Source organism: Theobroma umbraticum, unplaced genomic scaffold (assembly GCF_002168275.2).
Source record: "Theobroma umbraticum cultivar Fairchild unplaced genomic scaffold, ASM216827v3 scaffold_204.0, whole genome shotgun sequence".
NCBI classification, from domain to species: domain Eukaryota; kingdom Viridiplantae; phylum Streptophyta; class Magnoliopsida; order Malvales; family Malvaceae; genus Theobroma; species Theobroma umbraticum.
In genome coordinates, this window is record NW_018397267.1 from 6,856,025 (window position 1) to 6,880,183 (window position 24,159).

Consider the following 24,159-nt stretch of genomic DNA (forward strand, 5'->3'; position numbering starts at 1 on the left):
TTGAAGGTTGGCCACTACTTTTCAACAAGGTATTGATGTTTAAAGGGCAATCCTCTACCTGTGGCAGAAGGGGAAGGTGACTCTTTGATGTTAAGGGCAATATTAGGCATCTAGTTTTTATTCTTCATGAGCTTTTTAGGGATTTCTCCATCAACCAAAGGCATGTAGTAATAAAGTTTATCAGATTACTTTGTAACATTATACTTCAAATATTACCAACACAACTTGCATTACATGCAATGTTCTTGATGCAACATAGAAGGAGTGAGGCGACTCCTCTTGAAAAATGAAAGAAGTGTACATTAATAGCAAAGTATGTATATCTGTGTGTTTGGCAAACGAAAATACGACAATTACTATTAAACGTAAAGAGGGTAAGAACAACGACATAAATGTGTAAATACCACCTGTGCTGATTCATTTACATGAACTAATTTTCTTTGAGCTTGTGTACTAGATCTTAGAAAGCCTTCACTTTGAGGACGTTGTGTGTCTCTAATTGGAGGTGCTGGAGCCATATCTGATAGCTTAAGAGCATAAAATAAAAACTTAGAAACACAAACCAGAAGGATAACATTAGAATAAAACTTCATTCAGAAGTGATGGAACGGTAATCATGAAGAAATAACACAAAAGTAGGGACTGGTGAAGGAGCATATTTACAGCATTCAACGAGGGATCTTTGAATGCTGAAATGTAACGGCACACAAATAAACAAAAATACACAATTCTGCTTCTAATGAGAAACATAATGTTTAAAATATATGGAAATTTTAAAGCAGTGTAAGTCTAAGCAGCCTAATCGACCAGCTACTGTTACTCATTCATCGGCTATCAATAACTATACTTGCTTCCAAGGTAATAAACGCATCACAATTTTGGTAACTAAATCTTTTCATGTTTGAATAAGCCAGAGCTTCACCCATTTGTAACTGATAAATGCTTTCTACAATCTAATTTCTCTACCCAAGATTTCTAAAGTCGTTTTAAAATGTTTTTCTTTTTACTTACTATGTCTCATTTGAAAATTATGGTTATGAGTACACTGAAAATAATCCGCATGCTTCAGAAGCATTCACAATGATGCTGTGACATACAATGACAAAATCTAGAATTGCAGTTGAATAATTAATGCCTCAAAGCATGTGCCATAACTCTGACAACTAAGGAATTCAATCTAAAAAGTAGTCCACAAATCTGAATATTGCCATGTCATCTAAGTTGAATAGAGTAGACCATGATATAGTTGCTTGCCCAAAAAATACTCCTCAGATAGAACAACACAAAAGGAGGCAATAAATTAAACAAAGCAAATTTACATATTCAAAAAGTCACAGCTTGTACAGGGAGATGAAATAAGTATTCACACAAATTAAAATAGACTCTTCCTATCTAATTACACAAAAATGACTTACTTGTGTGAGCAAGGGAGAAGGAGTATTAAGAACTGATATCTTGCAACAGCTGTTTGTTATTTGCCCAGCTGGTCCCGTTAAAAGAGATCGCCCATGATTATTATGACATATATCTTTGATGTTGTTCCCTTCCATTTGCTGTGAACGGCGCAGACTCAAATCTTCTAAGCCAAAGGTCTGAGAAGAATCCAAGCTTTGATCCACACCGGCTATTTGCAAAAAACTAGATGCATTACCTAAATAATGCTCTTGAACATAATGAACAGCTGCATCACCAAAATAAATAGTAGCTTCCTCTGCCTCACCTGAAATAACTATATCTAAGCCTTGGCAACAATTTGCTAATTGGTAATTGCGCATATTCATGCCTATGACTCAAAAAAGTAGCATTACATCAATTGTAACACTATGCAGACTTTGTACATTACATGTGATCATACCCAATCTTATAAAAGTTCAGCAGGAACTGTTCAGGTGACATTCAGGAAAAAGGAAGCAACAAGTACAAAAGAAAAACCAAGAAATGGAATATAATCTTAATCGGTGTGCTGGAAATCACTCCCCTATTTGAATTAGGTTTCTTTGGAGTAAAAATAATCAACAGTGTCTAACTTCTTACATTTCAAAAATAAATCTCCACTGCACACAACAAAACCATTGAGCACTCTCTCTCGACTTTCATTTTATTACATTTCCTAAGCTCTCTTACCAATACATTTATTCTTTATTGTATTACCACAAACATCCATAGCCCACTCATCTATAAATATAAATTGTGTAAGTATTCGCTTTATAAAGTTATAATATTCTAGAAACCCTATTGTTAGCCATTTGTGTATGTACAAGAGTCCAGAAGACTCATGCAACATTGAATGTAATATAAGAAAAATATGAACCATTCAACAGGTCCAATCATACCAATTCTTTGTTTATTCTCCCAACAAAACTTTTCAAAGGTATTTATTTTTTTTCTATGCTTATAAGAGAAATTTTGCATATATTAAAGGAGAATAGAAAGAATGCCAGAGCTTAACATTACATAATATTTTTCACTTAACCTCAATAAAAATCCCTTTATACTGACCTAGTATACACAGTTCCTCATATGCTGCCCAAAATAATGGATCAACTGACAAAGCCTTTCTAAAGTGTTCAACTGAACTTTTCATCCTATCAGTGTCCCTGTGGCAAAACACCAGAATAAAGATATGGGAGTGAAGGGAGAGAAAGACAAATAGAGTATATACCTATCCAGCTCAAGTAACATCCAGCTAAAACACAAAGGAAGCTATAACATAGTACTCTACGCCAATCCTGCACAAAATACCCTGCCTCTTTCAAACAGCTTAGACTCAGCCTTTCTGGCAAATGTCCATAGTTATGCAAAGTAAAAATTGTCTACACTAAGCGTTGGTTATGGCTAAACTTGGCAAGCACACAAACTTGCTGGGCATTTAGTATTAGTGGATTAGTCAGGAATGCTAACTCAATTAAAAGCCAAAGCAGCTGGTTTAAGTAAAGTAAAATTTTGGATCCATCAAATTATTTTTCAAAGTTTCCCAGACTAATTAGGTGGAAAAAGAGATGAACATCTGAATTTCCTTAGAAGAAACTATAAAAAATTCAGGGTTACATTCCAACCAAAAATTGTATGAATAAAGCAAGTAACCTACTGAAGGATTCCACCACATTGAATCCTACGCGCTAGCATAGCATTACAAAGCTTGGAAAAATGAAAAGAAACAGTCCAACAATGAAACCCTAAAAGCAAGTGGCAGAAACCAGTATATAATGCCAAGAAGATATTGCACAGCCGCACCATTTGAAACCTGCATAAATGTAACAACAATGGTGAGCATGAAATTTTGATGAACATCCAGGTAGCAAAGCCCCCAAACCAACTTTTTCATAATTATGACCATTCCACTACCAAAACGCGAACACATACCTCAGCACTAAGCTCTTCAATAGGCAGCAACGCAGCTTCGGCTTCACCAAAGAGATCCATCTCTAAGCAGGCGAGCGCAAACAAGTAGCGAGACTGAGCCATTTGCATACCTTCAAAACATAGGACGAACAAACACAAACATCAATCAAAACAAAAAAAGAAAAAAAAAAAACAGCATCATTCCCTACTGCGAAGAAAAAAGGGGAAAAAAAAAACATTCAAAGGAGGAACGAATACGTTAAGAAAGTAATACCTTTTAGAATATGATATGCAGAATGAGCTTGATTGTTATTCAAGTAACATCTGGCCAATAATTGTAAATTCACCTACATTAACAAAAATATTTCAAGCTTTCAAGCCCTAGAAAATTCGATCACTTAAATCAAGTAGGATAACTAACGAAATTAATTTGATTAATTAAATTAGAGACGGTATTTTAACCTCGGAAGGAAACTCAGCGTAGAGGCGTTCGCAGAGAAAGATAGCGTTTCTTCCCATGTAATTGTTCAGGCTGTTCTCTACGTAACTCGCCAATAATGCCTCCATTTCTGCCAGAGCGAGAGCGAGGGAGAGAGAAACGTTGGGGAATTTTATCGTGCCTTGGCCTGGGTTTTTTGATCCTACCTGAGAAATGAGATTCGTCCGCGCGGGGCGGGGAGGTTCTTTCTCATTTTTTATGATTTTTTTGAAAAAAACCACCGAGCACGTGTCAAAAAATTTTTGAAACGAGTGAGTTAGAGATAGAAAGGTCAGCAAATCTTAGGTTGGATTGTTGGGGCTGGTTTTGGGTTACAATTGGGCTTGGTCCAGTCTTAAACTGGAGGGATTTTCGCCCTGTCCTGGGATCAAAGCCCAACTCTTGTTCCTCATGGGCTTCTAGGGGTTGGCGCCTCATCATGTGGTTCTGATGCATGGTCTTTCACGTGATTTAAAAAAACAAGTATCCAAAGATAATTCTGCGGGAATTTTTTTTTTTTCAGTTTTAGTGCTTCGCTTCGAGTGTTAATTATTTTATTTTGAAGAATATAAATTGATTTATCAAATTTTGATATTTGATTTTTTAAACAAAAAGAATTATTCTAAATTATCGACTTTTTGAGAAAAATATCTAAAATGGAAAAAACACAAAAAAAAGAAAAATATAATATTGAAAAGAAGAATAACTTTTATTTAGTTTTCATTTTTATTTTTTCTTCTTTCTTTCATATCTGTCTCTCTTTCACCAAATGATCTTATAATCGAGATCAATATGCATGATAAAATTTTTTTTCAAATTATTTTATATTATAATCATTTTTTAGTAAATGTTTAGTGAGAAAATGAATGGAAAAAGAATAAAAAATATGAAGAATTGAACATTAGATTCCAACACCAAAAACATTTAGCAAAAGAGATACTAAGAAATATTAATTTCCAAGACATGCCAGTAACTTTGCTACTCCCTTCTGATGTAAGACTTTGAGAGAAGAAAATGAGCCAAAAGATCCAAAATTTAAGTCACTCATTATTGTGGAACTCAGAATTTTTATCTGGCTCCATATTATAATCAGAGTAATAATCCACAGGAATATACGGGATGTAACAAAAGTGATAAGGCAATTGATGTCCAATGAATTGAAGAACTAACCCAATCATAAATCAATTACAAGGTTGTATTTATTTGGATCATACTATCAAAACAAGTTAACAGTGATATAACCCCTTAATGTTTTACCATTTCTTTATTATTTTTTTTCATTCAACATTCTAGATAAATTACCTAAACCAAAGTCACCTAACAATATACTAAGTAAAACATTATCTTTAAATTACCCCTTAGCTTTAATTAAATATTTCAATGCTAAAACATTGAAAGTGACATGCCACACTCTATTTCCACTTTAGCTTTAATCAAATAAGAGATAATAAGAAAATGTTAAGCAGTAAAAAAAAAATTATGAAGATATCACAAACAGTATTTAGGGAACAAAGCAAAGTGCTAATTGATGGAACAGCCTAAAATTATCTGTGTATGAAAATTTATATACATACAGCCAACGCCTTAGCCACATCCCTTACCTCCCCCAATCCTCGCATATATTTATATATAAGGGTTAATATTTGATAGACTGATAATGTATAGCTTCGATACACTATCAACTTAATTTTGCCATCTTATTAAAGAGATAAAATAAAAAATCTTTATGGGCTTAAAATTAAATATTGAAAAGTTTATAATGATTTATTAAATCAAAAAATATTTTCACTTTCATAACTCTCTTGATTCTTCTTTTTCTTGTTTTCATCTTTTATCTCTCCCCAACTCCATCATCTTCTTTTTCTTTTATTCTTCCATTAAAATTAAGTTTTGCAAAATTCTACAACTTCACCAGCAACTTTTAGATTCTTTTCTTATTTTTTTGAAACCATAAGAGAGATATGAGGAAACATATCTTTCAAAAAAAAATGAGAAAATAAGATTTAAATATATAAATCTTATAAGCAAACTTTTATTAACAAGATTAAACCAAAAATTATACTTTTCCTATAAGCCATATCCCACCGCCCTTTATCGTAATGTTACAAAGAAAAATTCACTTTCACTCAAATAGTTGATTTTGAAACCCTTGTAAAATGGTTAGTAGCATCTCGTAAAAAAAATGACTGATTTTCTTGAAAATCTTGAAACATTGGGTTTAATTAAAAATTAAAATATTTATATAACATATCATATAAACAATGATTTTGGTTTAAATATCAAAAAGCATGTGATTTATTTAACATCTCAGGTTTAAATTAATTAGCATTTTGGGTTTTATTAAAATGGTAAAGTAACGCCTCAAAAGAATTTTGGTTTTGATAAAAATTTGGAGTTTTATGAGTGCATTCAAAGGGAAAAAAACTTAATGCTAATAGAGAAAGAACAATTTTGAACTTAATCCTATTATTTAAAAGCAAAATTGTGGACTAAACAAAATTCCGCTAATATGATTTATTTATTTGAATCTTGTTTCCTTAATCTCTAAAGAATAAGAGAAAAATATAAAAATTGCTCTTAAGGTTATAAAATTTTGTAAAACCTAACTTTAATAGAAGAAGAAAAGAAGAAGATGATGACCGAGTTGACAAGAATAGAAAAGACGAGACAAAAAAAAAGAATGGTTGGGAGATAGAGAAAAGTAAAAATATTTATTTTTTATTTAATTAACTATTATAAACTTTTTAATATTTAATGTAAATCTTTAAAAGTGATTTATTTTACCTTATAAATAAGGTGGCACATTTAGTAAACTGATAGTATATGTAAATTATACATTATCATTACATCAAATATAAATCCTTACATATAATATGTAAATACAAACACAAGAATGCATAATGCATAATTTGTATTATAAAAAATAGCAACGTAAAACTAATCATTCAAACTTCAATAGCATGCTTAAAAACTACCGGGCAAGTTACAAAAATTTAAACTGTAAAACATTACCTGCACGTTTGGTATGGGGAATAGCTATGTTATTTCCCTTTTATTCCCATGCAATTTGTTATAACTTTGTTTGGTTTAATAATACAATAAAGAATCAGAATTCTTCAATAATATCTGTTCGTGAAAATAGATAAAAAGTCCCCTTCAGCTATACCCAATTCTCCCCCTGGTATTATCTATTCCTTATCTTATAGAATAGTTATGAAACTTATAATGACCAAATTACTCCTCTTAGATTTTTAAAATTACAACCATATTCATATAAAACATTTTTTTCTCTCTTCATCCTTTCCCTCTTTCTCTCAGTCGCTTTCCCACGGTTTACTTGCCTTTTTCATTCTCTCTTTAACTTGCACTCATCACAAGAACCAAACAATGGTGGTGGCAACTGCGACGACGAAGGTAATTTCACAACCGAATATAATCGAAAAGTATCGATTTAATACTTTTCAACAAGATTCAATTGAGAAATAATAAGATCTGACATTTTATGATCAAATTTAGTTAAAACACAGATTTAGTAAAATAAAAAATGTATTTAAATTTTAAAATTTAAATTCTTTAAATGTAAAAATGAAAATGCAGCTAAAATAGTGTAGTTAGTACCCATTTATGTTGTAGTGATATATTAATATTCAAGGTAAAAATATATTAATTTTCATGTTGTCAAGTTCTTTTAATGATAACAGTGTAATTCTGAAATCAAATCATCATTTAAAATATAATCTTAAAAATTAAACTATTTTTATTAAAAAGTTTTTATTTGATTTTTAATAAACAACTATCTACTACAAAATATAAAAAAAAAAGGTTAACTTTTAAATGATTTTATTTAATCATATTATAAATCAAGTAAAATTTTGCCCTCACTCTCTCTTTCTCTTCCTACATCCTTTCCTAATTTCATTTATTTAATTCATGCATAAAAATTAGAAATTAAGTAGACAAAATAAAATATATAAAAACGGGGCTAAGACCTTCAACTGCTATTCGGGTGTGACCAATTTGATGGACTCAAGGCTAATTCAAATTGAGCCGACGTGATTCGGCCCGACTCTTCCTTTTTTTTCCCCTTCTTTTCCTTTTTTTTTTTCCTTACCTTACTACTCCAATTCAGTGATGCCGTTCAGCCCACCGAATATCAATACTAAAAAAATAAAAAAGTCTTTTTTCTCTTCACCTTTTCTCTGTGGTACCTTGTGATGATTTGTGGTTATTGAAAAACTTTTTTTAAAAAAAAAAATTTTGGTCTTAATCCTTATATTGTACAAAAAAAATATAAATTTAGTCTATATATAATAATTTATATAAATTGAGTCTTTATACTTTTTCAATTTAAACCCTAATATCGTTAAATACAAATAAGTTTCTATAAACTAATGCCCTCAAGATCATGAAAATTTATTAATTAATTAATAAATTAATAATTTATAAATTTATATATCAATTAATAAAAAATTAGTTTATCAAGATATTCCTTAATTTTTTTAAAAAAAAATATTGAACTCAATATATGTATTATGCATAATTTTCTCTTACAATACAAGAACACTACATCAAAACTTCTTCATACATTAAGAAAAGTTAAAGATGAGGTCTAAGGAGACATCAATCTTAAGAGAAAATAAATAACATTGGAGTCATATTTTACAAAGCTTATTAATTGAGTTATGTATATATATAATTTTGATCTATAAAAAAATTATTAATTTATATATCAAGTAAAATCTATGTGTTTTTTCAAATGTGTTACTTTATAAATTTAGTAAATTATTAATTTATCACATTTATCTCAAGTTAGGACCGACTAAAAATATTATTTAATCAAAATTATTAATTATCAAATATTAATTTATAGAAATTATACTGTATCACCGTTAAGTATATTGACTTAACATTTTAACCCAAATGACATTGTATTAATTGTGATGATGTGATTAACTACGTCTTGATATGGCATTTATCATGCCGACGATGTGGTATTAATTAGATTGATAATAATTCATGTTAAAATGGCACATGCTAACATGAAGAGAAATGGTGACATGATATTCGTTGACAGGATCACCCCTAGAAAATCACTTAAATTAAATATCCAAAACACTTTAATCCTAAATTAACTTAAATTATGCTATGGTTGTTGAAATCTTTTCTGGATTGAACATAATGATGGGTCCTAAGGAGGATAGAGAATTGATGACTGGTCTTCACGGTGGCTCATGTCTACGTACTGCGGTGAGAGGGGTTGGGTTGGAAATATGAGCGGGCTTATGAGGGAACTCGGAAGTACAAGCAAACGAAATTCATTCTTGATAAGTCATTTCGGTAATACTCATGTAAATTTTCTAAAGGAAATTCATCCTTGTGTGGATATTGTGCCGGATATTATTCATATTGTTTATAAAATTGTGAATAATTCTCTCAAGACAAAAAGATCAAAAAAATCAACGCTTTTTGGGGCAATATTAAGGCACAGGTTTTAATGTCAAATAGACTGATCACTAGTGTTAATTTAGCTATCTCCTCCATAGTTGGATGATAATTGCTACACTTTAGTTTATAAACAGATGAAGTTTTTTATTTTTAAATTCTTAAATTACCTACTGACATTTATAAAAAAATACTATATCAACATTTGTTATTATGTTTTTATAAAAAATATATATATATTTCTTATCATATCAACATTTCTTATTATATTTTTATCAAAAATAAAAAACCATTTCTTATCGTGTCAACATTTCTTGTCACATTAATATAAATTATTGTCAATCTAATCAATACCACATTAGTACGATAAATGATATGTTAATACATAATCAATGCCACATTAATAAATAAATGTCATATTATCTCAATCAATGCGATGTTAATTTAATCAAAATGTTATGTCAATATATCTAATGATAAAAATTTAACAGTGTTAGGATTTACACTAAAATTAGTAAATTGAAAAAGAATAGAAACTCAATGGCCTGCCCAACTACCTACACGCACTTGCAAAGAAAGCCAGCTTCTTCTGCATATATTATTGAAGTAGCAGTATGAAGTTGTATCATCTCACTGTCATTCACATGTATGGCTAGCCATGTACAACCGTGCAAAGTTTCGACCCTCAAAATCTATCCAAAGTACAAAACCAAAACCAAATCCACCCCCCTGCCATGCACCCATCGCTATTATCCAGGGTAGAAGCTCGATCAAACCCACAAACCCAAAGCTAATTTCGTTTTCTATCTCTTACTTTATTTGAATTTTAATTAATTAGTGTACCCCATTTTTTCCTTATGCAAATACCTAACTTCAACTACCTTTCTCTCTCACTCTCTCGTGTAGCTACTGCTTCCTTTCTTCTTTTCTTTTCTTTTTCGTTTGTAAGCTTGCTGCTCTCGTGAAGCTCTCAGGTTCTTCTGGTGCAGAGATTGATTCATAAAATGAAACGTCCTTTCGTATAATGTTGGCTTCAAATGAAATACGTCGTTGGCTAGGAGCATATGGCTAGTATAGGCCTTCACGTGAATTCCCAGCTTGTATTACTTTCTAGAGACAAATTATATATATATATATATTTCGAAAGTTAAAGAGGAAAATATCATTTCAACAAACTACATTGATGTAATTTATGTACAAGATTCCACCCTTCATTGCTCATTTGCCTTATATGTTGGGAACAACTTATTGATCATTTATTTTCATGGTAAAAAACTAAGAACAGCTTCATCTTCCCTGATATAGACTGATGACCTGTAAAATTATATATTCCATTTGTATAATTTGGGATACAAATACTTCTAACCAAATTAAACATGAAAATAAGGTTTAATTTTCTTAATTTTTGAAGTTTCTCCTCCCTTTCTTTGTTCTATTGAGACGCCAAAAAAAATCTCCTTCGCATAAATGACTACGCAACATTAATTCTCCTCGGGCTCTCAGCTAGGATTTCTTTCCCTTTCTTTTATCAACAGACTAAAGGACATAAAATTTTTTCTTATTAATTGCATCACCCTGGGGATGAAGCAAGTGTACAATGGGAGAGTGGAGAAGGTGAGCACGGAAAACTATCCACAAACTTTTCCATGAAATGACAATGATGCTCCCCTCTGGATTTTGATGAACACTTCCTTGAGACCCACAAGCGAAAAAACACAAGTTGGCATTTCTTTCAAAATCGCTCTTGAAAATCTATCAAGTTTAAAGGCAACAGGCCCTGCATGCAGCTGCTGATAACTGACACGTGAGTCCACCAGATCCACACACAATATCACTTGCTAGATACCCCAGAAGGGAAGCCCACCTGCTATAAATAAGATGGTTTCAATGCGCTTATGACTTAACCCTCTATCCACCACCATTTGACGAAGAAATCTTCCAAGCTTTTCTGCAAGGTTCTTCACTTCCAGTCACTCCCAATAACCATCGCAAAGTTTTTTAGCTGATCATCTCCTGAATCTTGCTTTGGGTTTTTGTCTCTTAACATGGCACCCCATGGAGAGGCTATCACTAGCACTTACACCAGGAGCAACAACTTCCCCAAGCCACCAAGACTCTCGAACGACAGCCTCCATCGAACCATATCGGATATCTCTTTTCAACTCATCAGCAAGGAAGTGCTTGATTACAAAGAAGCAGCAGTAGCGGATGAGAAACAGCTCCCACCCATATCCGAAGTCGAAGATGCAAAGTGCGAGTGTTGCGGCATGAGTGAAGAGTGCACGCCGGAGTACATAGAGCGTGTGCGGAACAAGTTCTTGGGGAAATGGATCTGCGGGTTATGTGCTGAGGCAGTGAAAGAAGAGATGGAGAAAAATGGAGGGAAGATAGAGGAAGCTTTGAGTGCTCACATGAATACGTGTGCCCGGTTTAACAAGTTCGGGAGGGCTTATCCAGCTTTGTTGACAGCTGAAGCCATGAGGGAGATTCTGAGGAAGGGTTCAAGATTGGAAGGGAAAGGTAGTCTTAGGGCCAAATCTATTAGCCCTAGGGATACTAGAGGAGCTCAAAAGAAAGGTGGCATCGCTAGGAGTTCCAGTTGCATTCCAGCCATTACAAGGGAGATGAATAACCTCACAGTAGCAAACTGATTTGGCCCAAATTAAGCCTTCGATCGTTTCCCCTTTTTTAGCCTTCGGCAGGAATTTCAATCCCTCCTCCCTTAAGCTTTAGTAGCAATTCTTTTTTCCATGGACTCTCCTGTATGGACCAAACTTTTTACTTGGAAAGTTTTTTGGGTTCGGTCCAAACTCCCTCTTATCCATGAAATCAACTCAAGGAGTATTATTTTTCTATCCTTGGTTGATTCGTATAACTAATTGCCTTTCTCGCTTTAGATTTTAATCCTTTTTTATAGGAGGGCAGAAAACTCTTCCTGCTTTTTATCTCCCATTTCCAGGGATATGTTTCTTAGGACCAAAAAGTTAACCACCTTCTAGCTAGCTAGGGTTTTTTGTGCTATACCTTGGTTCAAATGCTTCCTTTGTTTCCATCCCTTTTCTCTTTCCCCCGCATATGCTGCTAGTTTTATTTTTGTACAGTAGTTCAGCTATTGTCAATGTGAATTCTAGCTCACCATTTGTAATCGCTAGGGTAAAAGAGCTAACTAGGTTTAGTCGTTGAATAATGTTTGTGGAGGAGAGATGGCATCCTTTGCTCCTTCATTTCACTCTAACCACAAGCTCTCTGTTATATTTCTAGCAGCAAGCAGTTGAAACTCATTTTTATGTACTAAATCCATGTATATGGAGGTATATATATGTATTGTTTAATAAAGGAACTCCATCTTCTTCTAGCATGTTTTTCTATTTAGAGTACCTTTCTTTCCTCGATGATCATGATTAACCAAATTAAACAGTTCAATTTTTTTTGTTCTCAAGCTATAATACCATTTTTTTATTATTATTCAAATTGAACGCACAATTCTCTGATAATTAGAGTGAAAAACCAAGAACAAGGAGAGAGACAGTCAAGAATTGCATGAACTTGGGTAATTAATTCTTCTATATAAATTAAAGCAAATTTAAGTGGATATATGGCTATATAACCACAGCCAATAATAAATGGCTTAACAAACTAATAAGATTAACATAATTAGGTTTGGTATGAACTTACCGTTCTCTTTAAGTGCTATATAACCTATTAATTTCTTTCAATAATCTTACATACATATAATATTTTCCTTAAACAACTTTTGACTTAATTTGGGAACTGAAAACGAGATTACGCAAAGCTGCACCACCAGTTAATTACTTGGCTGAGCTTAATTGGGAAATGTTATATTCTGATACTGGCAATAAACAGTTTCCAGATGACACCATCCTTTATGGGGTTATCCTATTCATTCGGATTGTCTTAAAAAAATTGATTCCTCACTATCTCCAGTTAGAGTAACGTACGGCTTCCCATCCAACTCAACTTACCTGAGAGCTTTGATGCACAATTGGCTCGCAATTTTAACTGCTGCAATAGTATATAGTATGCTCACTTTAGCTCTTCTACCATAATCGAGGCAGGAAAATAATTTAAACATGACCCCCAAACCAATACATACTTCACGTGGACCTTACGTGTGGTAGCAAACCCTTCAACTGACTGCTTATGGCTAGGAAAATTTTACCTTACCAACTTATCTTGTCCTGGGTCCAGAGCCGCCCTAACTGAGCTCACTCAATTTGAGAACACAGTTTTACATGCATCATCAATCAACTGATTCGACCATAAGATCCCAGTAACCCTGGGCAGTCTTAAAGTACAAAGGAAAAACAGGCCTGAGGAGTATTACAAGGTTTTTACGGACTAAAGATAAACAAGCCAACAAAATATTAAACCATAATTCTAGAGTTTCTCTCTCTTTTCTTGTCCAAAAGTTCAGACAAAAGACCAGTTGATAAACATAAAGCAGATGCAATGAGCATTCTCTTCTTCATTCAACACCTTCCATGCTACTGCTCTCTCATATGAAACCGGTCTTCCCATGCTTGACAAACAGATCCCACCTTGTAGACAAGCAAAACCCTACCAGCAGAAAAGCAAGTTAGAACAAAGCCAAGAATTCAGTAAATTCATGTACCTAAATGCACCATTTAAATACAGTGGATATCCATTCATTGGTTATTGCATTCAAATATGTCACTTCTCTAGTTATAAATCAGAATAAAATTATGCTAGACCTGTTGCATTATCTGTGGGAACTCTGTGCAGAGAGTCTTTCGACCATGATCATCAAATATCTTCTCCAAAGTTATGTCCTGCAAAGCAACCAGGGTTGTCTCCAGCATGTCAAGCCCAGCCTGATTTGCAAAGGTAAAAACGGGCAATGCCTGCAAGAACTATTAGTTTTAGATAAAAAAGATTTAAATAAAGGCTAGCATTAGCATTTACAGAATAATAAACATATAATGGCCAAAAAAAGAAAGAGAGAGACATGGGAATTCAGTCCAACAGTAATTTGACATTCGGTGCTTATGCAAAGAAACGTTTAATGGCTCAATTGAAAAATCACAAGGGGAAAAAGGGCTCCAGGATTTTTATTATCTCTTGATAGATTACTAAATTATATCGAGGCACATAGTTTCATTTCGTGTATCTTGCATTCTAACAGTAATTCAAGCACTTTCTAGCATAAACATACAAACATCCTCTGCCAAATATATATAGGTTCAATTTGATATGGTGTCAGCCCCAGAAGATTCCAATAGAAAAATTCATATTTCATATTACAAACTACAACACAATGGAAAGGTGGGGAAGAGAAAGGGGAAGTGAGGTATTAAATACTTCACACATACCTTAAGAGAACAGCACATTATAGCATCTGAGTGATGCCACAAGGTCTTCAGTATGGTTTCACTCCCTTCACTGCAAGATTTGAGCAGCTCAACACCCATGTAAAGCCTGCAAAGTAGCGACAAATTATCCAAGGTTCAAAATATAGCAGCAGTTGTTCCTAACACAAATATCCAGCTTATGCAACACTTTGGCATAAAATGTACAGGTCACATCAAGGCAAGCAAATTCAATGAGTCAGATTCTCAAATCTATCATTACAAAGGTACAAGCATGGAAGTCTGATGCTTTCTGTTATGAATGACTTCTTGGAGTCCATATGTTTCAACTAGTAACATTTTATTCACTTCCGTTTTAAAACAAGACATTCACTAGAAAAACACTTGTTTATATATTGTGATACATCAAACCCAAAAAACCAAATCTAGGAAATAAACCCAGGCAACATGGCAGCAATCATTTCTTATTTCACATTGCATAAGAGGTCATTTCTAGAATGCCCCTGTTTACAGTTGAGGCAATAACCTGTTAGTAACCACATCTCATCTCAAAACAAGCCATTGTGTTTGAGTTCCCCTCCCCAACTTAATATCAAAATAAATAACAATGGATAAAATCCTTGGAAAGAAAGGTGGGCTGATGTACCTATAACTCTGACAGATCCAACGTGCAAGTGTCTGTGCTTCAGGAGTGCCCAGTGGGGTTCGGAGACCAGCATGTGAACTTAAATGAGAAGGAGAAAGTGCTAATGCCACCCTCTGAACAGAAGATATAATGCTGCGGACATATTGTCGGGCCATGGATGCTACATGTTCTTGCATGTGGCTTTCAAAGGCAAACTCAAACGCTATGGTCATCACAGATCTCATACAGCCAGAATTTCCCGAGTAATCATTAGATGCTTTGTTTCCAGTTGGCCCAATCTCAAGAGCAGAAGCAAGGTCAAGAGTGCGATTTGGACTAGATGCTTCCTGCATCATTTCTCCAGTGATTAATAAAAAACTCAACAAAAGATACAGAAAAAACTAACAAAAGACCCTGCTTAACATAATAAATACATGCCAACCTTCCCAGAATCTAGAGGAATGATGCGAAAACCAGAAGGCAAAAGAGGAGCATCATCAGCAAAAGAAGCATCTATAGGAGCAAATATAAGCTCAGCACAGGTGCCCACGGCATTTTCATCCATTCCACTGCATAGCTATAAAACAATACCACAATAATTATGCAAGAAGACAATATTAAAAAACCAAGAAGAAGAAGAAATGCTATGAAAGGCTAGTAGCGCTCCATATGACTACAAGTGAAAAATCTATCGTCCATCATGCTTTATTCCAAATGTTAAGACTGGATCTGCACTCCATTAAATGAAGCACAAATTGCAGCCAGCCCATTGTAGCATCAGCTGCAAATACATAACTATACAACTAGCCGTCCAGCTGTTCTACAAGAAACTTGAAAGGGAAAAAAGGGTTAAGTAAAAGGAATGTATCTCTTTGCCTAAAGATACTACCATAGAAACCTGCTGTTATTACAAACCAAAAGATCACATATCCAAAAATAAGCACCATTCACCATTCACTAAGCCAAAACAATAACCAAATAACATTATATTACACTTGTCAACCTCTGAACCTCACTTGTGGAGTGTGTTCTATGTAAGTTCCCCTTCCTCTAGTTCAAAAATTAAAATAAAAAAGACTTGCAATGAAACTATGTAGTAGAAATATACATCATCACAATTCAAGCAGCATGTTAAACAATGGTAAAAATAACTCAAGAAAAGAAAGAGAGGGAGTTGAAGATAAAAACACCCAACATATATTAGCAGGAAAGAATGATGAACTTGATGAGAAGTAAAGAATACTTACTTGTAAGAGAAAAACATCTCGTGGCATTATTGCATCTTCAGGAGAATGTGCAACTCCCTCCAACTTAATGACCTCTAAGAACTAATAATAACATAAACAATGTGACATGTTAATTAATACATATAAGCAAAAAAGCCAACAGGTCATTACATCAACGTAGAAAATTGAAATTAATAACATGATACCACAACACATTTTTAAATGCCATTAAATTTCATTTTCTTACCTCTTCATGCTCGATGGTATGTGCCAGGGGAAGTATAACTTGACCACCAAACCCACCAACTCGAGACCCTGGTAAGCTACAGGGACCAACTTTAACAGCTGCAGCTGAGTAGGCATCAATGCTGCTGTCAGCCCATTCTGATCTGTGCTCCCGCAGAAACCGGAGAAGGATTGCAGGAGGTACATTCTAGAAGAGAAACAGCAGAGCAAAGAAAAAATATTGAAATTTGTTGACCACGTAACAGCATGCTCATATAATAAAATTATTTGCAACTATGCAAATGTTCTACCATACTCAGATAATATCCTTTATATAAAATCATTTTACAAGTAAATACAATTTCCCTTCAAGGCCAAAAATATAGTACAATTTTCCTCGTCAAATGGACGGGCTACCCCCTTAACTGTGCCAATCTGTGGTGCAAAGAAGATTCAATACCAGGTCCCCTTTAGAACTACCAAAGTGCTTAACAATGTAGTTGGCACCCCTTGCTATGCTAATAACAAATGCTTAGAAATTCAATCCAGTAGAGCTAGCAAAAATGAGATTACTGACAAGTGCTGAATCATCCACGTGATACAAATTACTTATTGTCATTAACGAAGTTGCAAAAATTGTACATACTAAGACAGGCAAACACCAAAAGCAACTTGGGAAGACATTGCCATTGGGAAATGCTTAAATAAAAAGACAACAGAATATCATAACAAGATGTGGCCACTTTCAGTTTGACGAAAGATGTGAGGTGGGGTATGGAAAAGCCCTTAAAAGTGAGTAACATGGCATCATAGCAACCACAAAAACATAAGAATAGCATAACTTATGAACAATTCGGAAACAATGTTATGTACTTCCCATAATTGTTTCCCATTAACCATCAAAGACTGAAACATGTGCACATTCTCACCTGCAAAAGCATCGATGCTTTAGCACATAAGACTGCATTGCTAACAGAAGGAAATCCATTAGCAAAGGAAAGATTGAGGCCCATTAGCTTCTCGGGAGATGAGTTCACAAGGATAGTAACATCATCCATGCCATCATTACCCATCATTGACCACCCCTCGTCGGTAAAACCATTCAGAGCCTCATTAAAACCCCTGTCAGGAATCATCTTTCAAATTACAAATAGCAAAACAATTTTACCAGACAGAAATTACACTGTTACAAGCACTAGGAAACAAACCTGCTTAACCTCTGGCTAAGAGCTCGTAAGGCTGCTGGTCGTCGGCCCCAGCCAGTCACATTGGACTGAGAAACCTCCTGTGCTATCTGCCTCAGTTGTCTTAGAGCCTAGAAAAAAAAATCAGAAAATAAGATCCTCATTATTTTTATAAAGCTATAATTTAGAAATTTTGAGTAGAAAAGCTTTCCTCCAAATAGTCTCAGATGCTTGTGACTGGAACCAAAAGAAAAAAGGCAGCAATACGTAACATGCTAACTTGGCAAAACAATCTTACCGCCATTGTTGTCTTTTGAGCAAGTACTGTTGATGATTCATAAAGTGGGCGCAACACTTCTGGCACACTCCATGGCTAGTTGATAATAAACGTTCCAAATTAAGTACAACATGTTGGTCATATATATAGTTCAAAACATTGAAGACAGTTAGATGAAAAAGACAGCTATACCTCCAAATCCATATGATCAACAATGTGTATGATTGAACCACCCCCCTCACAAGGTCGTATAAGGTACCCACTCGGTAACATTTCTGCTCTCACAAAATGCTGCACTGCTGGCATGCTAGGGCCATTTTGAGTATTTTTAAGCGACCTCTCACAGACCTAAGCATTGCCAAAATCATTACGAAAAAAGCTTTTATTCATGAGATAAAAATAGTTGCATTAGTGTCTTTGAATGTCTAATGCCCGAAATAAAATAGCTACAACATATTTGATTCCATGATGATTCCAAAAATCAGAATACTTATCAAACCACATACCACAAGGCTTCCATCTTCTAGAACAGAAGTATAACGCAATAACCAGAAGTCGCGAGCAGGCGCCAATGTTGTTGGCGCATAGAGCTATATCATCAACAAATTTGAAAAGATCAATAAATAAGAATGCCTCGAAAAAAGTCTAACAACCACAACATGATAATGAGCACTGACCTGCATGTACAGCAGCTCAATGGTTCCACCATTGGCAGTAGGCAGCACATTTAGAACATCCACAGCTCGGCAATCGCGGAACCACGATGGCCTATCCTTGAGGAGTTCTGCAACCTGGAAGGAACATAGTTATTGAACTTCAAAGTTCACACTCAAAATGAAGGGATGTTGCAGCAGGCTACAAAGACAAGTAGACTTACCCGTGTAGGTTCAAGACCCACAAGGCCGCAGGCACGTGCTGCCACTCCAGTGCAACCATGGGAAATAGCAACGATTCCAATAGAATCCGGACCAGGCTGTTCAAGTCAAAAAGAGATGAAGAGAATGGATTAGAAGTCAAAAGTTGCTGCTTAATGAAACAATTTATTGATATCCTTAACAGAATTTACCCCAACAAAATTACACTCTAACCTAGTCTCAGCAAACTGATTAAAAAATATATAAAGGTCCAGCAATGGAGACAACAACCCTGTCAGCTTTGAAATTTTTTAACTTCAAAACAACAAATTTTATTAACATTTTATGTTACTAAAATAAGAAAAGAATTGTTAATTTAATATCAAAATATTAGAAAAAAAATGAAAAAGGTCAGGAGATACCTTCATTCCAGGCATTTGGACCCACTCTACAGCAGTTCCAGTGGCCTTTGAAAGAAACTCTGCTAAAGTCTCTTCTGCAATGGACAAAAGCCTGGAAAAAATACAAACATCAATTTATAATCCACAAATACACACACAATAAAGTGGTCACAAAGCACGATGACAGAAAAGGACCCAACAACCACAACCCCACTAACCCTGCAGGACTAGCATCTCTCGGCGGATGCTGAGGTGTCACGTGGTGTTGACCGCTCGTCACCACCGATTCACAGCTTGGATCTTTGGTAGCAAGTGTCGCCTGTAAAAAAACCAACCCTTCTCTCTCAATTCCCATGTAACTCAATATTCATCCAAGTAGATAAAAGTTTAAATAAGACAAATAGTCGTCTATTTGTGGGAATGCAATTGCATTTCTGGCATCATATAAGTTGAGTTAGCGAACAGTAAAAACTTCCAAATTTTCTTTCCCCAATGCTACGAAACTCAAGCCACTGAGAAGAACCATAACTAGAGGTAAAGAACTCAGAATCCAAAAGCATAAATCCTCACATTCTGAGTATGTTGGCGAAAGTAGCCATTTTCATACACCAATTGTGACACCTGCTTCTGCAACCTATCATTTTCCTCCATCAAAAGCTTATTCATCGCAGTGAGCTTCCTATTCACAGCTTGAAGGCGTGAAGCCTCTTTCCTCTGCTTCTCTCTACATCTGAAAAATCACAAACATAAACAGTAACATGCATTATTATTATTATTAAAATTAAAAAATTATATTGCAACTGAAAAAATCTGACATACCTAGCCTCAAAGGCTCAAGTACTAATTATACTTAGTTGAAGAAAATTTTCCATTTTCTTTAACCACAAATAAACGCTTAAAATCCCACATTTTATTAGTGCTTCTAATTCATTTCCAGCATCATAATTAATAAAACTGACTACAAATTCTTGAAGCAAATAAATTGCACTAGACACACTTCAGAAAACCCAAAGCAAACCTTCTATTTTGGAACCAAACTTTGATCTGTTTTGGCTCAATGTTGGAGAGAATAGGGCACTCCCTAATCAACTGCTGACGACGAATCGAACTAGGCTTGGGGCATTCATGATAAAGCCTTTCAAGGGCCTCAACCTGCTCAGGTGTGTACCTTACATATTTCCCATTATCAAGGCTCCCAAGTTTACCATCCTTGCAGGACATTGCCATCTTTCAAACTTCGCCCTCAAAACTTCTGTAATTGCCCAAATAGCCTCCCTTTCCTAAAACCACAACCTGTGCAACTTCCCTTAAATCACAAGAAACTGAACAAAAGTACAAAAACTCAATCTACTAACCAAAGTTTACAATTTCTACATACACCCAACAAAATAAAATCTGAAAAAGGGCTTCTTCTTCTTCTTCTTTTTCTTTTTCTCTCTCTTCCTTGAGTTACTTCATAGCTTGAAAATGAAGAAGACACAAAGAGAAATCTGTTTTTGCTTTCTACTAGGTTTTCATCATAAGTGCCAGAAATCTTACAACTGTGGAATTGTTCAATGCTTGATTGTGAAATGTTAAAGAACAAAGAAAGGAAAGAGAGAGAGAAAGATAAAACCCGACAAGGGACAACGATATCCTGATTGGGGATAGTGTTATCCTTGGACCTTACTTCTTTTGGCACTCTTTGAGGACAGCCCCAAACACCAAGAAAAATCTCTTAATATCTTTCGAGATCAGAGCGTCCTATCCCAAAAAACCGATCTGATTAAACCAACCATTGTTTCGTTTGCTCCAAACAAAAAATAGTAAACCTTTGTTCTTGGACCGAGTTACCAACAATTCCACTCAGCCAGCCTACCGATTCTGAGTCACCAAGAAGCCTCCTAAAGATTAAACGGCCAAAAAGACAAAGAAAAGAAACAAGAGAAACGTTTCGAGGCTTGACTTTCGCTGGATTCGAATCTCTCTTTTCTTTCTGGTGCTGGAAAACAGAGATCTCTCCAGTTCAACGCCAAAGAACCATCTCCAACGACACCGTTTCGCCGATCTCCATTTCGCGAAAGACCCAAATCGTCCCCAACCTCTGAAACATCGTTTCTTTCTTTCTGGGGATTCAATCACCAAAAACCAGAGCTTTATTTTTCAGCATGAGATTGTTTCTTTTTTTTTTAACAGAGCATAAAAAAGAAATGGATTTAGAAAACAACAGAAAGAGGGAAAAGAAAAGGGGAAAAACAACAGTGGAGGATATTGTTGGTGGTGGTGGTGGTCTGCAGAAGGAAGAAAAAGTAAGAATGGGCAGTAGTACTTTGATGGGTTTTTGCTTTTGGTTGCTTTTGGAGGGGTTTTTTCAACTTATTAGAGTTTGGTTTTTCGTTTTTGGTTTTTTTGGTTCCCCTCTGTGTGAGGATTTTCATTGGCTCGTCACTTTCGGCTTCTTCACTGTGAAACACAGAGAGGGAGAGAGTCTTCCACTTCACTGCGCAGACCAATGGAGTAAAGTACGATAATTTTTTTAATACTTCTTTATTCAAGTTTGTTTTCAACCAAATGGCCTCTTTGCCCTTCGATTGCTTTAAGTGGAATACTCTACTTACTATAATAATATTGTTATTATTGGCGGGAGGTGCTGCTCAATGCTTTGGTTTCAGTCTATTATTGCCCTCCCATTTTTGGACTCTCCGTAATATTTAAAATATTGTTTAGCATTGAATGATTTTACCTAGTATAGAAAAATAAAATTATCAAAAATTTTCAATATTTCTCTTTCACTTTGGGCTGATTAAAGTTTATTTATGTAAAATAAAATAAAATCTATTAAAAAGTACCATTAGAAATTTCAATCTTAAAATCTAGTTAGATAGTTTTACGAATATGATTAAAAGTAATTTTAATTATGAATAAAAAAAATACATACTAAATCAATTTATCTCAATAAAAAAAATTTATTTTTGTGATTGAATTTGCCGATTACAATAAAAGTAACTTTAATTATAATGTTACTTAAGGTGTCATAACATTTTCATTAGAAAAGAACATGGTTTTGTTTTAGCAATTTTATGGACAAATAACATTATGTTTTCCATAAGGGAAGTTTTAAGAAGCCATTTGAGCTTTCAAATAACAATCCCAAGTCTCATAGTAATAATAAACATTATTTGAAGAGTAATCAATCACCTTCTATTTCTTAAAAGCCATTAAACTATCCTATTCGTAAAGATAAATGAGTTTAAAGGGAGAATAGATTTTAAAAAATATACTTGTTAGTCGAAAATGAAAGGCTTGAGAGGCATTAAGAACATGAAGGATGGCAAAATCGTCAAAGGGAAACCCGTGCTAGGGTATAAAAAATGTGAGAGTGGCAAAAGCGTAAAACAAGGACGAAACAAGGGGTAGAAAGTGCGAGGAGCGATGAGAAAATTGAGAAAGCTTACAAAAGGAGGGCAAAGGCATGAGAGAGAAAGAGAGGGACCGGCGTGGGTCACAGAGGACACCATGATGAGGATTTTGCATGCGTCTCGATTTCAAACCCCCCCCACCCCGGCCTTTCTCTCTCTTTATTTACTGAGCCAATACCACCATTTAAAAAAAAAATTGGCTAAAATAAATAAATATAGTATGAATAAAACAACCACTTTCTTTATTACTGATTAATAAATAAATGCTCTGTTTAAAAATAATTGAAATTTAGATTAGATGGTCTCCATCTCATGATCACTCAACACAACATCACATCACATGCCATTGTATATCATTTGATCAGTTCTATTATTATTATTATTATTATGATTGTTAATATTATATACTAATAACTAAATATGACAAGTTATTATACAAGTATACTTTATTACTTGTCAAAAAAAACTATTTTTAGAATATAAAAGCACATTTATAATTTTATTGGCTTAAATTTTGATAATAAAAAGGAATAAAATATTTATATAATAAAGAATTTCATGGTCTAACGAATTTAGAAATGATTTCTATTAATTTAATTTAAAACTAAAATGAGAAGAGTAAAATTTAGAAAAGGAAAAGATGATGAAAGGTACTGTGGGATGGGTGATGAGAAAGAGAGAAGACAGATTGAGAAGACATGAGGGATGGGATGGGATGGGATGGGTGGGTGCGTGACTGTGATGGAATATTTGTGAGGGTAAGCGGGTGGGGACATTTTGGGTGTTAGCAGGCCTTATCGTCGGATGTGTCTCTGTCTCTTCTGCTCATTTTCTGCTCTCTACATATTCTATTGCAAATTATCAGAATTTTGGGTCACAGGTTTCACTTGGAATTGCTGCCCATTTTATGAGATCTCAAAAGCCTTTCTTTTCTGCTTGCCACGGCCAGCACCTCGATCCTTTTTTCAGTTTTTCCCCTCTTGACTCAGCTCTACTGCCTCTGGTACAAATTTATTCTGTCCATACACAATTTTATATAAAAACTTGTTTGTTTTACTTTTGATTTTTGTAATTTATTTAAGATGTACTTTGGGTTACAGTTGGAATGAATGTATTGACAGAAAACAACATAAGCGTACATGTGAAACAAATGCAGGCAGACACTAAATTTTCAAATAGTATAAACAACTGAAAATATACATATAACACTGTATAATTTATCATGAAAATTGAAATCATTAATCATTTATAGATGTTATCATATATGAATTATGTGTGATAATTAAGTGTTTAAGACAGACAACTTCCATTCTACTCGCACCCTCCATTATTTTTCACCTTCAATACATGTCATTTTTT

General features: G+C 34.3%; 3 protein-coding genes across 3 annotated transcripts in view; 1 reads left to right on the forward strand and 2 right to left on the reverse strand.

Annotated features, from left to right (window-relative positions):
- Positions 1-4,044, reverse strand: part of CDC27A (Tetratricopeptide repeat (TPR)-like superfamily protein) — a 6,308-nt gene extending 2,264 nt beyond the window's left edge. Inside the window, exons 1-7 of the mRNA XM_021438978.1 lie at positions 3,805-4,044; positions 3,617-3,689; positions 3,364-3,473; positions 3,198-3,244; positions 2,500-2,597; positions 1,416-1,720; positions 366-527 (exon numbers count right to left, since the gene is read on the reverse strand). Coding sequence (XP_021294653.1) covers positions 366-527; positions 1,416-1,720; positions 2,500-2,597; positions 3,198-3,244; positions 3,364-3,473; positions 3,617-3,689; positions 3,805-3,909 — 900 coding nt within the window. The 5' untranslated portion in view covers positions 3,910-4,044. The remainder of the gene's footprint in view (positions 1-365; positions 528-1,415; positions 1,721-2,499; positions 2,598-3,197; positions 3,245-3,363; positions 3,474-3,616; positions 3,690-3,804) is intronic.
- Positions 4,045-11,188: 7,144 nt separating this feature from the next.
- On the forward strand, positions 11,189-12,594 carry LOC110424685 (CASP-like protein (DUF1677)). Its single transcript, XM_021439309.1, has one exon. It carries the CDS (start codon positions 11,308-11,310, stop codon positions 11,911-11,913), a length of 606 nt encoding a protein of 201 aa, XP_021294984.1. The 5' UTR covers positions 11,189-11,307; the 3' UTR covers positions 11,914-12,594.
- A 915-nt stretch (positions 12,595-13,509) lies between these two features.
- Positions 13,510-21,861, reverse strand: LOC110423753 (homeobox-leucine zipper protein ATHB-15). Its single transcript, XM_021438093.2, has 18 exons — positions 20,421-21,861; positions 19,973-20,132; positions 19,621-19,721; positions 19,424-19,514; positions 19,025-19,120; positions 18,825-18,938; positions 18,654-18,737; positions 18,340-18,495; positions 18,169-18,243; positions 17,895-18,001; positions 17,616-17,808; positions 16,709-16,894; positions 16,483-16,563; positions 15,678-15,812; positions 15,257-15,582; positions 14,614-14,719; positions 13,996-14,145; positions 13,510-13,840 (listed from the first exon to the last, which is right to left on the reverse strand). The coding sequence occupies exons 1-18, from the start codon at positions 20,627-20,629 to the stop codon at positions 13,694-13,696; spliced, it is 2,517 nt and encodes an 838-aa protein (XP_021293768.1). The 5' UTR covers positions 20,630-21,861; the 3' UTR covers positions 13,510-13,693.
- Between the last annotated feature and the right edge of the window lie 2,298 nt (positions 21,862-24,159).

Excerpts from the sequence above, each read along its gene's own strand:
- LOC110423753 (XM_021438093.2), bottom strand. The coding sequence starts at position 20,629 with ATGGCAATGTCCTGCAAGGATGGTAAACTTGGGAGCCTTGATAATGGG. Across the intron at positions 20,133-20,420 it reads GTTTGGTTCCAAAATAGAAG|ATGTAGAGAGAAGCAGAGGA; the intron begins GTTTGCTTTGGG and ends GTGATTTTTCAG. Across the intron at positions 14,720-15,256 it reads TGGATCTGTCAGAGTTATAG|GCTTTACATGGGTGTTGAGC; the intron begins GTACATCAGCCC and ends GCTACTTTGCAG.
- LOC110424685 (XM_021439309.1), top strand. The coding sequence starts at position 11,308 with ATGGCACCCCATGGAGAGGCTATCACTAGCACTTACACCAGGAGCAAC.